This window comes from Phyllostomus discolor, chromosome 6 (assembly GCF_004126475.2).
Source record: "Phyllostomus discolor isolate MPI-MPIP mPhyDis1 chromosome 6, mPhyDis1.pri.v3, whole genome shotgun sequence".
Taxonomy (NCBI): domain Eukaryota; kingdom Metazoa; phylum Chordata; class Mammalia; order Chiroptera; family Phyllostomidae; genus Phyllostomus; species Phyllostomus discolor.
In genome coordinates, this window is record NC_040908.2 from 138,375,562 (window position 1) to 138,389,870 (window position 14,309).

Consider the following 14,309-nt stretch of genomic DNA (forward strand, 5'->3'; position numbering starts at 1 on the left):
TTAGTTTGATGGAGTCTCATTCATTAACTTTTTATTTTATTTCCTTTGCTTTTGGGGTCTAGTTAACAAAAACCCCTCTGAGACCAGGGTCTATAAATTGAGTGTTATCTTTTTTTCTATGTGCTGATATTTTATCATTTCAGGTCTTATGTCCAGGTCTTTAATCCATTTTGTTAATTTTTGTGTATGGTGTCAGACAGCAGTCTATTTTCATTCTTTTAAATGTGGTTTTCCAGTTTTTTAAACACCATTTATTGAAGAGACTTACTCCATTGTATGTTTTTGGCTCCTTCATCTAAAAGTATTTGTCCATATATGTTGGTTTTATTTCTAGGCTCTCCATTCTGTTACATGGATCTGTTTAGAGCTTTATAGTATGGCTTGCAGTCAGGGAATGTGATACCTCCAGGTTTGTTCTTTTTTTCTCAGCATTGCTCTGGCTCTTTGGGGTCCTTTGAGGTTCCACATAAATTAGAGGATTTTTTGTTCTGTTTCTGTGAAAATTGTCATTGGGGTTTTGATGAGGATTGCATTGAATCTGTGTGTTGCACGGTTGCAAAAACAAGGCCCGCAGGCCAAATGCAGCCCTCCACCTTGTTTTACCCAGCCCTGCACCTTGTTTCTACCCAGCGGAAGCACTGAGCTCCTTGCCCTTAGTTGAGCAGTAGTTACATTTATACAGTCCTAAAATTACATTCGGTCCTTTGAAGGCAACCGTGAGGCTGATGTGGCCCCCAGTGAAAATGACTTTGACACCCCTGGTGTATTGCTTTATGTGACATGGCCATTTTACCAATATTATTTCTTCCAATCTATGAATATAGAATACCTTTCCATTACTTTGTGTCTTCATCAATTTCTTTCAATAATGCCATGTAGTTTTCAGTGTACAGGCTCATAACCTCCTATGTTAAGTTTATTTCTAGGTATTTTATACTTTGTTATAATTGTAAATGGGTTGGGTTTTTTTATTTCTATTTCTGATATTTCATGTTTTTATACAACAACACAACAGATGTTTGTAGATTGATTTGTATTCTGCAACATTACTGTGTTTATGGGTTCTCATAGTTTTTTTGTGTGTGTAGTCTTTGGAGTTTTATATATAGAATCATATATTCTGCAAAAAGTGACAGTTTTCTATCTTGATTCCCAGTTTGAATGCCAGTTGCTGTGGCCAGGACTTCCTGTGCTATCCTGAGTAACAGTGGTGAGAGTGGGCATCTGTGCATCTCTGTTCATCAGAGATATTGGCCTATAATTTTCTTTTTTGATGTGGTCCCTGCCTGGTTTTGGTACCAAGGTAATGTTGGCTTCATGCAATAAATTAGGAAGTATTTCCTGCTCTTCCATGTTTTAGAAGAATTTAAGAAAGATAGCTATTAATTGTTCTTCAAATATTTGGCAGAATTCACCAATGACATCAGGCCCTGGACTTTTGGGGGGGTTTTTTGGGAGGGGGATTGATTACTGTTTCAATTTCCTTACTAGTGATTGGTCTATTCAGGTTTTCCAATACCTAATGGTTCAGACTAGGGAGATTATATATTTCTAAAAATTTGTCCATTTCTTCTAAGCTATTGAACTTGGTGTTGTTCAGCTTTCATGGTATTCTTGTGTAATCCTTTGTATTTCTGTAGCGTCCATTGTAACTTACCCCCTTTGATGGCTGATTTTCTTTGTTTAGTCTTTTCTCCTCTTTCCTTAGAGTGTATCCACACATTTGTGGGTTTTCTCACTCTCTTCTTGAAGTTAATTTCCTGCTTCGTACTGTTGTGGTCAGAAAATATGCTCTGTATAATTTTAGCCATCTTAAATTTATTGAAATTAGTTTTGTGCACCAATATATATGGTGTGTCCTCAATAACGTTCAGGGTGTACTTAAGAAGAATGTGTGTGTATTCTCTTGTTTTGGTTGGAAAGTTCCAAAAGTATCAATTAAGTCAATTTGGTCTAATGTGTCATTTAAGATCAATATTTCCTTAATGACTATCTATTGGGTGATTTATCCATTGCTGTCAATGTGACATTCAGGTCATCTAATACACCATTTTCGTCACTTTCTCCCTTTATATATTGTGCTCCCAAGTTGGATGTCTTCTTGATAAATTGTCACCTTTATGATTATAAGCTGTCCATTTTTGTCTCCTGTTACTTTCATATTTTGAAATCTATTTTGTCTAAGTTCTGCTACATCCACTTTTCTCTGGAAGCCATTTGCTTGAAGTACCATCTTCTACCCCTTTACTTTGTTGAACCTATGTTTGTCTTTGGGACTGAGATGAGTTTCTTGTCGGCAACATGTAGTTGGGTCTTGTTTTTCAATCCATCTCACTACTCTGAGTCTTTTGATTGATGAGTTTAGTTGATTTACAGTTAGGATGATTGTTGATGTATGAGGAATTACTACAGCCATTTTATCTTTTGTTTTCTGGTGGGCCTGTATCTCCATTTTTTCTCACGTGATTCTGTGTTCTGTGGCACTTTGGTGGTTTTTATTTCATCTTTTTCCTCCATTTTCTTTTTATGTTTTGTGTCTTAGTTCTGGATTTTGCATTGTGGTTACCATTATGTTTGTGTAGAATGTCTCACACATACAATAGTCTTTTCTCTTCTAATTACTATCTGTATTTACCTGTCCTGGTTCAGTCCTTCTGTCCCTTTTATAATTTTGTCACAAATTACCCCTTTTTATGTTATGTATTCATTACCAAATTGCTATATTATGGTATATTTAATACTTTTTTCCCTTTAACCTTTATGTTACCATTAAGTGTTTAATAATTTATTTTGAAGTGGATTTGCAGTTTTCTGCTTTTGTGTGTTTGTTAATCATCTTACTGGATATTTTCTATAGTTTTGTCTTTTGGTTCCTGGTAAGAGAGCTGCTTTCAAAGCATCTTGTAATGGAGTCCTTGTGGTCACAAGTTCTTTCACCTTTTGTTTGTCTGGGAAACCCTTATTTCTCCTTCATATTTAAAGGATAACTTTGCTAGATATATTATTCTTGGTGGATGATTCTTCTCTTTCAATATTTTGAATATTTCCTTTCACTCTCTCCTGTCTTATAATTTTTCTATTGAGAAATATGAATGTAATTAATGGGGTTTCTTTTGTACATTAAAGTCTTTTTTCACTGGCTGCCTTAAGAATTCTTTGCAATTAATTTTTTATCATTTTGGTAACATGTGTCTTGGAGAAGGTCTCTTTGAAGTGATATAATCAGGTGTTCTGTTGGCTTCCTCCATTCTGTAGCCCAGCTATTTCCTTAGGCTTGGGAATTTCTCATAGATTATCTGTTGGAGTAGGCTCTCTGCTCCCTTCTCCATCTCTTCTCTCTGGTATACCTATTATCCTTAGATTGCTCTTGTAATATAGTCACACAGTTCTCATAGAGTTTTTTCATATTTTTAAACTCTTAGTTCACTCTCTTTTTCCTCCTGGGTCATTTCTAGTTTTCTGTCTTTAAGTTCGCTAATTCTTTCTTAAATCTGATCTGCTTATTCATAATGCTTTCTAATGCATCTCCCATGTCATTTATTGAGTTCTTCAGCTCCAATATTTGTTTGTTTCTTATAATCATAATCTCCTTGGAAAAGTACTCCTCCTTGGAAAAGTACTCCTTTGGGTCATTAATTTTATTCCTGAGTTAGTAAACTTCCTAAGTTTTCTTGTATATAACTGAATTTCTTTGTGTCTGCAATCTTGAGTTCTGTTATTTTAATCATAGTAGTACATGACTCTGAATTCTGTTCCTGTGTTCTCACATAATCTTGGTTGTTCATGGTATTTGATGGATGGTATTTGTTTCACTGTCAGTGCATCTGAGGCAGTACTCTTTTCTTGCGTAGATACTAGTTTGCTCAACGATTCAGCAGTTTGGTGCGTAGGGTGGTTTATTTGTTTTTCAGTAGATGGTATTATAGCACAAATTTTTGTTTTCTCTTACCTGCACTATTTGTGCTTCTTGGATTTCAGTGTAGCTGCATTGTTCTAATTCAGAAACGTGCTTCATCTTCACCTTTATGGTTGGTGAGCTGTATGTGACCAGCTCACCTTGGTTATGGAGCACCACCATTGTGGATGGAGAATTGGCAGGTGATGGAGAACTGGTTTTGCTAGCTCCCAGAGCTGTCTCCTTGTTCAGCTATGTTTTTGGCTTTACCAGGCTCTGCCAAGGCCTTTGGGGAAGAAGGTTCATGATCTAGTGGCTCTATTGTATTTGAGTTTTGGCTTTTGGCTCTACCGTTTCTGTTTAAAGCTTCCTGGCCACCTCTACTCTGTTCTGTCATGGTGGGAAGGGGAAGGGAGTTGCCTTTTCTGGGATGGAAACTGATTTTGCCTCTGTTACACTCTAGGCCATAGTGTAAGGGATGCAGCCCTGATACCATTCTTGCTACTGTACTCACTGGCACTCTGGTGGGCACCCAGTGGTGGCCACTGTCCCTGTCCTCCCCCCACCCATTCTAATATACCTACCTTCAGATGCCCTGATGCATGAATCTTTCCAGTGTGTTTGTGATTTGAGCAGGGAATCCTTTGTGCAGTTAAGTTGTCCAAATTATAAATTTAAGGGGAGAAAAAATGGATTCTTTCACTCTACCATGATGCTGATCTCAATCCCTATTTCTTCTCATTTCTTATAGTAACAAAACCAGTGCAAACAATCTGAGGGAAAGTGTTTTTCACCTGTCAACATACAGGGTCTGGCACAAATAATGCCCTTCTTTTATTATAAAACAATAAGCATGTAATTCTATAACATAACAATATCACACTCAAGCACACTATATGACATTTTAGTTGAAATGTTCAAATTAAAACCTTTTATTGCACCCATTTACCCTACCAACCACACTCAAGCAGGCATTACTTCTGCTGGACCCTGTGTATGTAGCTAGTATATTTCCTTTTCATTCTTCAAAAAAATGTAAAGCATTTAAAAATTTCCTCTTTACTTGACAGTAAGCTTATATTAGCAGGTCCTGTCTTATTCAACATTGTTATTCCTGAAGTAGATGATAACCCTAAGGGAAGGTCCATCAAGTTCGCAGATGTCACTAAGCTATGAAGGGCAAAATAAGGTAGATGGATGACAGAAATAGCATTTAGAGATCATTGTGACATGCAGGAGAGATGAAATGGCTCTAACAAAGTAAAATACCAAGATTTACACTTTCTACCCCCAAACAACAAACTGCACAAGATGGATTAGGGCTTAATGGAGTTTTAATCTTCATTAAGCTCAAATAAGTCAACACGATGATGTAACTGAAGTAAATAAGAAAGTAAATATTGAAATCAGGCTGCACTAAGAAAGAACTGTACTGAAACAAGGTGGCTGTGAGTCTCATTTCATTCTGTGTTGGTCTCACCATTACTGAAGAATTACATTTAGTTCTCTAACTGAACTGCTTTTTTTGAGAAATAAAGATGTAAAGTTCTACTCCACATAATTCTTAGGATTAAGCATGATAATTCATAGAAATAACAGAACATATGGCACAAAATAAGTGTTGAAATTATGGTAGATTATTAGTATTGGAAATACTCAAAACTGTTGAAGAAGAAGGCAACTAACAGGACTCAGAACTATGGGGATTGGTCAAAACATTGGAGGTATTTAATCCAGAGAGGAGATGATTCAGTGAAGACATGAATGCCTTCTAAGAACAGAAGAGTTGAAATGTGACAGCTGGGTTTGGGAGTCCTAAGGTTGCCAAACCTTGTTCTCCCAAGGATCAATAGTTAGAGGCAACAAGAAGTCTGATTTTTATCATTTAGACATGCACAGAGGTGTATGCTCTGAATGACTTTCACGACAGTGAGTTCCTCAGGAGTGGACAGGTTCAAGTACAGGCTCGGTAACGTTTGGATATGGTTGCTCTAGAGAGGATTAAAGTGTAGCTCAAGAGGTTTGGTTGTGTGGCCTTTAAGGTACTATTGACCCAGGGATTCTTTGGTTTTGTATATACCCAGCAAAGCAGTTACAGTATAAATGCTGACCACAGGTCTCTCCTTACATTTTCAGCTTCTACATTGTCTGAGGTGGAAAGTTTCTGTGAACAGCAGACACAAGTGAGATATGCTGCAAAATGTTCAGTCTTAATATTTGACTGCTGTTGACCTTCAGCTCTTCCTAAGTATTATTATAAAGTACCTTTATAATTTCAGAGATGCTACTGCAGAAATTTTACTGTGCTTATAATCTGGGAAACTGTCTCAAGGTGGAAGGTGGCGCCTGATTATAGCCCCTCATAACGAACCTAAAGACTGTCTTGTAGAAGAAAATAGTTCTGAAATCAGAAAGAGCTGGTGGTGCTGCTTAGAGAATTGCTACCTCTGTGATACTGAATAAGTCACTTAGCCTCTCTGGGCCTCGGCTGATTCTTCTGTAGAAGGGTATGGTCAGACTTCCCCCCAGCACTGAGGCAGAGAATGCATTTGATGTTCATACCATTATGAACTGGGAAAAGTACATACAGTAGCATGGTTTTTCACTAAGATGAGTCCTTGATCATATATGCATTTTGATCTGTTCAGTTTAGTTATAACTTTACTTAGAAATAGGATTTCTAAGGAACATTTAGAAAAAAAAAGTGTCAAAGAATATATTGACTTTTTTATACTTAGAAATATCTCTATTTCTCCCTGGGATGCTTGGCAGGCAGGGCCAGACAAAGACAGGCTATGTGTATGGGAGAGAGCACATGCGCATCTGTTTGGAAAAGGCAGGAAGTGGCCAGGGCCACACTGAATCTACGAAATATTTCCTACGTGCTCTCTAGTGTGAGGTGTGGGTCTCATGGATCTAGTGTGAGGTGTGGCTCTCTCATTGTCTCCCTCATGATGAAAACTCCTTAACCTCATTTCCACACAGGATGGGAAGATATTCTGCCGACGGACAGCCTGTGATTGCCAGAATCCGAGTGCTGACCTTTTCTGTTGCCCAGAGTGTGACACCAGGGTCACAAGTCAGTGTTTAGATCAAAATGGACATAAGCTCTATCGAAGTGGAGACAACTGGACTCACAGCTGCCAGCAGTGCCGGTGTCTGGTAAGTCAACTTCCTGTAGAGGGTGGTGGCCTTTTCCTTTGCAGGGGTTGCAAACTCAGCTGCCTGTGGATTTTAGTTCCCTGCTCTTTGTAATTCTAGGCAGGGGGTTCTGCCCCTCACTCAGGAGCACATGCTCTGTCTGAAGACACTCAGATTCTACTATTTAAACCACTGTGCAAGACAAAAAGAACATATTCATGGGACATATTTGACTCAAGTTATGTTAGCTTTCAACTGCTACTTTTTTAGCAAATCCATATCAAGGAAAATCCCTGCATGACAGGAAGCTTCAAAACCTTGACCAGGACTTGTAGTTGTTATAGAGCCAACTCTTTCATTTCTTGGGACATAAGCATGAAAGGATGCAATGTGGGAGAAAATGTGACATACTATAATAGAAATGTCAGGGTTGAGTCATAAAACCTAGACTCCAGTCCTGGTTGTCCCATGTGCTAGCTCTGTGTGATTCACTTGAGCACGTTTTAGCATTTCACCAATCAGTTTTTTCAAACTTCAATGTACACAAATGTATTAGCAGTACCTATTTTATAGGGTGTTATGAGTATTAGATATATGTGAAGAGCAAATGTAATACTTGGTACATATAAGGTATTACTGACAATATTTACTATTGTTAATGTTTCCTAGATTGAAGAAAATGTGTTTCAGATGCTAAACCTTCATATAGAAAAAAAGAATGTTATTTTAGATTTTAACATAGAGATAATAATAGTATAATCAGATTTGAGATAGTCCAGAGGAAAAAGGAAGCTTAATTTCTAGACCTTTCTCTTTTAAATTATACCACAAATAAAGATTTCTAAGGCTGTAAAGACTGTTAGGACACATTATCAGAGTAAATAATGATGTTTCTCCTGTGAAAAGTCATATGTAACTACTGGAGCCAAGCCATAACTCAGTCAACTTGTAGTGGAAACTATTGGCTGTGTTCTATAGTTAAATGCAGTCTCTGGAGACTGTATGAAAACAAGTGTTCAGAGAAATTATACTTTAAACTTCTATTGGATTTTCTAAAATCTCCTATTGAACATGCAGGTAATAGAATGCATCCTTCTTGATCATTCCTAATAGGGAAGAACATAACTCAGATAATCCAAACTACAGCCATTATTTTAAACTTCCATCCAAGGAAAACCCAACACAACTATAGAATTGGCATCTAAATCAGTCTGGAAAATTTTATCTCCTTTTCAAGAAGCCAATCACCAGGCCTTCAGAAGAATTCGTATTAATTTTAGACATGAACTTTCTATAGAATTTCAAAAATGTATCCTCTTCCATCCCCAGCCTGTAAGTCTACTCTTTCTTCAGAAAATTAAAGCAATTGAACAAATAATTAGTGGAAAATAATATGGGTCATATTTGAGAAATTTCCATTGAGAGTTTGCCTGTACCAGACTCTGGGCAGATGATATGGTGGTGAATACAATAAACATGGTCTGCCACGAAGCTGATCAACTCATTAGACATGCGTTTACATAAATTATGTGATGAGTGTCATGATAACAGAAGCAGCAGCTACATAGAGAAGCAGTTCTTTTCTGGGCAGCTCAACGGAGACACAGTGGCCAGATTCTGAGATACGTGGACACCCAATTCAAACTGGAATATAGGAAGTCCACTAGCTACATGGCACATTCAAAATCATTAGGAAATGGTTCTCCTGAATTTGCCCAACCTTGACTTTAAATTGGATGCTAGCAACTCCATGTAGGACATTGTTGAAATATTTCAGAGCTGCAGGTTTCCCTTTGACCCTGAAAAAAATGCATTTCTCTTTATACTCTAGGTAGTACCCTACCATCATTTCATTAGCATTTATTGACCGAAACTATGCTAAGCATCAGGGAATGAAAGAAATAAGCCCCATGCCTGAAAGCTCAAAACTTAATGTGTAATTGTATGGATAATTATGTTAATTATGATTAAAAGATAATTATAGGCTGCCATTGACACAGCTACGGGACCTAACTCTTCCTGGGGCTACAGTAGAAATGGCCATCAAAAGTACCTTGGAGAAGGTGATACCCATAATGGTGCCAAAGTAGGAGCATTCAGTGAGGGCAGTGATGAGAATTATTGTGCCGCTTTCTCCCTCTGGGCCTTTAGCAACAGCACTGTGCATATGAACAATGGCAAGGCATTTGACTTTCTCTCTACAGGAAGGAGAGGTAGATTGCTGGCCCCTCACATGCCCCAATTTGAGCTGTGAGTACACAGCCCTCTTGGAAGGGGAGTGTTGTCCCCGCTGTGTCAGTGACCCCTGCCTGGCTGATAACATCACCTTCGACATCAGGAAAACCTGCCTGGACAGCTATGGTGTCTCAAGGCTTAGCGGCTCAGTGTGGACAATGGCTGGATCTCCCTGCACAACCTGCAAATGCAAGGTAATTGAATGTCCTGAGGATAGCCATGCCTTGAACAGATGCCAGGGAACACTTGCAGGAGGCCGACTCCTGAGGTTTCTGAATGAACAAGAGCCAGGGGCCATGGTGGAAATAAGCGGCATTTACTTCTCACAAGAGGTAGTATGCCTGAGTGGCTCAGAGCGGCACTGTGTCTAAAGACAAATTCCAAGAGAACATGGAATAGAATAGTCTTCTCTCTTGCCTTTCAATTACAAAATTTTAACAATTGACACAAGACTCAATTATGGCTCATTTAAGCTATTTTGTCCTATGCATTAGAAAGACAGGAAGAAAAAAGACTTTTCATCCTGGAAAGTGTTACAAGCTCTTTTATGAAATTGTCACAAGGAAAAAGTACTCTCTGAAGCCATTTGCTTTGTTTAGTAGTCACGGCGCTCAATGCAAGGGCCTGACACTCTTGCTGCAGGATTTCATTGTGATTGGCTTTCTCTCTTTTTGGAGGCATCCCCATGAGGCATCTTCATGTCTTTAAAATTAAACAGTGATTCCTTCCTCCCTTCAAAGCTCATGAAGAGTTACCACTGTAGCTGACATGAAGCAAGGGCGAGGCAGTGCCTAGTCTCAGCCAAAACGTCTGTTTAAGATCCCCAAGATTAAGCATATTAAAGGTGCTAGCCTATTTGGTTTTATCAAATTCTGCCTCAGCTTCAGGCATCAGTGGAAGGTTCCTGACTTGTCTTTTTATGCTCTTATAAATGTGGATTTTTTTTCTCTTTCCTGGAAAGTATCATCTTAAGATGCAGCCCCAGTAGAAAAAGGGTATCAAACTTCGTATAGCAAAAGAGCCGTGGTTCCATGTGTACCTGCAGCCCAGCACACACAATGACAGGAGATGTATTATTTCTACATAATAGGGTTTGAGATTTTGTTGGGGGGAGGGTAATGGTATATTTACATTAACACATGTAATTGATTTTCATGAATTTCTGACCATTTATACTCCTAATATGTCCTGTTCCCTTCATAGTCACCAGAAGAGACTATATTTATTCCTAACATGTCAACCTTTCTGGAACCCATTTTGGAGTATCCTTCACGGTCTTGTGGTACTTTTGGTTAGCTTTATTACTGGCAAATTATCTTTCAGGAAATTATTTAAAAGAATCTCTTTTGGAATAAGTGTAGTGGCTAAGTGGCGTGAACAACTCGGAAATCCAAGGAAAAGTCCCAAAGTTGGAGCTCAGACAGGGGTATGAAATGTGCTGCCAGCAGAACCCAGCAGGAGGGACCCTGGAGGGTCTCATATGCTCTTTTCCCCTCCTACTCTTTCTTTAGTAATTTTACTAGGGCATTCATGGGGTTTGTCTCAAGTGGTAGATGCTCATTTTGAATATAAAAGTAGACACTGCTAACATATTTATACCCATGTCCTGATTGGCTAACACTTGTGTCTTGATGCACAGAATGGAAGCATCTGCTGTTCTGTGGACTTGGAGTGTCTTCATAATAACTGAAGTATTTAAAATGGACTCATCATCGTGGGAGAAGAATGGACAAAATGACCATCCAATGTGATGAAGAATGGGAGTTATTTTTTCTTTTTTTATTTACCACAGACAATTACCAAAGTCTCCATCTAAGGACGGGGTTTGGGGGTTGCCTTTTGGACCTACCACTTTGCTCATTCTTGCTAACTAGTCTAGGTGACCTACAGTGCAGTGCATTCGAGTCTATGGTTGTTAAAAGCAGTTTCCCCGTGTTGTAAATCATGTTTCCCTAATCACATCATTTGCAAATACATTTAAATGATCTCATGGTAAAGGTTGATGTATTTTTTTGGTTGATTTTGTGTACTAACATAACAGAGACTCAGCTCCATTTATTTATTTTTCCTTAATCTTTGGATCAAATTCACCAAATAAAGTTGCCTGTTGTGATCTTGTCCCATCCACTGCATACTTAGTATTGAAACCCCTGTGAAAGGTATTGGTGAACATAGGTATGTGGAGTCTAAGTGTATGATACTAATATTACAAACTATTCAGCATACTTAGATGCCCATTCAGCCAAAATCAGCTGAAAGTAATTAGATAAAGAGAGGAGAAGCACCACAACCATAATTAAGTGATTACATAACTATTTTAAAAAGAATTTCCTATGCTCTCTACCAGGCAAAGTAAAACAAAATCTTAAGTCACCATCTAAGAACAGCAATGCTTACATCTTTCCTGGCATTGAAAGAGAAAGTATCTTTGCATGAGTTTTATATAATATTTGACAAATTCCAAGGGGCTTTCATACCTATTAATACAAGTTATCATTATAGCTCAGGAGAATGGTACTATTCCTACATTATAAAAGAGTAAATTAATATGTCCTGGTCAGCCAATTTGTTCAGATCTAGTTGATTGTTAGCACCTTGGGACTGGTAACCTCATGTTGCCTAATGCCTACCCAGTGCTATTTTACACTAAATCACACAACCTCTATGTGGTAGATGGTAAATGACACTTTTAAGAAAAGCTACTTAGGAAGCTGACATAAGAATCATGACAGAGTGAGAAGACTATTGTTTTTCCTCTTAAATTTATAAGTTGGAATATAATTCAATAAGGGTCCCCTACTTAACACACAACACACCTGGAAGATCTCTGCATGAAGACATTGGCAGGAGGCATATTGGAACAGTTAGGGAGGCAGGACAAAGTGATGGACAGAGAAGGTGCTGCAGATGCTGTGGAGCAGCCTCTGTGGCTCCAGCGAGTGCAGGAGAGGAGTCGGGCTGCAGCCCTCACACTACAACCTGGAGGGCAGAGGGGGAAAAGCAGGTTCTATCTCAGAAAAGGTATCTGGCTTCTCACATCTCCACCATGGCAGCAGTGGCTAGAAAGCTGTAAACAAAGTGGAAGAGCTGAAAGCCATAAATGGAAGGGATGGAGCCAAGATATCACAAATTTCCCTTCTAGTCCCCCAAATGCCCTTGCAGAGACCTGTACACCCAAAAACAGCAGGAAAAGAAAGGAGCTTTGAGAGCTCCCAAAACTAGTTCTCCAACACCCGCCACATTGTCCCACCACAGTGATGGTGACCCACAAAGGAGGCAGGCTGGTCTCAGTAGCAGTACACGCTGCACCAGTGGGTACAGCATTTGCTGTGATGCAGGTAGGAGAAAACAAAAACTTGTACTGTTACAGCACCTATTGGGAAACAAAAGGAAATACCTTACCTATCACCCTGCTGAATTATTGAGAGTAAGAGTTAAACAAGAAAAGAGAGCACTACCTCAAATGTGCTGACAGAGAAACATCCATCAAATAATACCAGGAACAACCAAAATAACTTGGGAGTACAGAAAGAAAATGAAACGTTTTGAGAAACCAAATTGAAAGTCATGGAAAACCGTGATTTCAGTGGCAGCATTCAAGATTGCAGTTATGAAGAAACTCAGTGATATACAAGAACCATAGAGAGCCAGGTCAATGAGCTCAGGAACAAAAGGAGTGCATTATCCAAAAGACTGAAACATAAAAAAAGAAACAGACTCTGGCATTGTAGAATTCAATAAATGAGAGGAGGAATGCACTGGCAATGGAGCAGTCCAGATGAAAAAGAGAATTAGTGAACTCAGATAGAAACCTAGAAATGAACCATGAGGAGAAGGAGAGTGAACTAAGAGTTAAAAAAAAAAAGTTAAAGGACTCCACAGGAAGTACATTAAAAAGAGCAACCTACAGATAGTAGGTAAATGAGAAGGAAAAGACGGGGATAAGAGAATGGGGAGCATGCTCAAGGGAAAATTGATGAGAACTTCCCAAGCCTAGGGGAAGCATCAAACTCAAGAATAAAGGAATCTAACAGAACACCTAATGATATCAATGCAAAAAGACCTCTATTGACATGTTATTCAAACTCAAAAATGAATGGCAAAAAATTCTCAGGGTGGCAATTGGGGAAAAAAAAGACTGTAACCTACCACAGAAACTACATTAGATTGTCATTAGCTTTCCCAGGAGAAAGTTTACAAGACAGGAAAGAATGGAATGAAATATACAAAATATTCAGAGAGGAACCATAAGCCAAGAATAATATGTATCCAGCAAAGTCATCCTTTGAATATGAAAGAGAAATAAATACTTTCCTGGACAAACTAAGCAGAAAGAATTTGCTACTGTGACACTTCCATTACAGGAAATGTTGAAAGGAGCTCTTTTACCAGAAACAGAAAGAAAAAATTATACAAAACTTTGGGTAAGTTAAGAGAAGACAGAAGCAGGAAACTGCACAGCTACTTCAGCATAGGTTATTAAACACTTTGTTATAAAGTTTGAAGGGGAGAAAGGGGGAATTATGAATAACTATAACTATTGTAATTTGCTAAGGAATACACAAAATAAGAAAGGATATTCTGTGACAAAAATCACTTCAAAAAAAAAAAAAAAGATGTGGAAAAGGCCAAATAGGTATATGTGAATGAAGATAAGAGGCAATCAGAAGGAAATGACTATAGTATGTGTGAGACATTTTACTCAAATCTAATATTAACAACAAAACAAAACTGAGCTTAGATGAAAAATATGATGAGAAGAAAAGAAGAAAAAAATCGCAGAAAACTGCCAAGCTAAAATAGCAGACAGAATCACAAGGAGGAAAAACAGTGGAGATACACAGCAACCACAAGACAAAAGATAAAATGGCTTTAGTAAGTCCTTGTATGTCAATCATCATCCTAAATGTAAGAGGACTGAACTCACCAGTCAAAAGGCAGAGAGTAGCGGGGTGGATTGAAAAACAAGGCCCAGCTATGTGTTGCCTGGAGGAAACTCATCTCAGCTCCAAGGCAAACATTTGCTTGAAGATGATAC

General features: G+C 38.4%; 1 protein-coding gene across 2 annotated transcripts in view; it reads left to right on the plus strand.

The window, feature by feature from the left end:
- NELL1 (neural EGFL like 1) overlaps positions 1-13,851 on the plus strand; it is a 729,686-nt gene extending 715,835 nt beyond the window's left edge. For both annotated transcript variants that reach the window (XM_028515811.2, XM_028515812.2), the window contains 3 exons: positions 6,881-7,057; positions 9,241-9,465; positions 10,911-13,851. In XM_028515811.2, the coding sequence (XP_028371612.1) occupies positions 6,881-7,057; positions 9,241-9,465; positions 10,911-10,961 (453 nt within the window). In that variant the 3' untranslated portion in view covers positions 10,962-13,851. The remainder of the gene's footprint in view (positions 1-6,880; positions 7,058-9,240; positions 9,466-10,910) is intronic.
- The last annotated feature ends 458 nt before the right edge of the window (positions 13,852-14,309 follow it).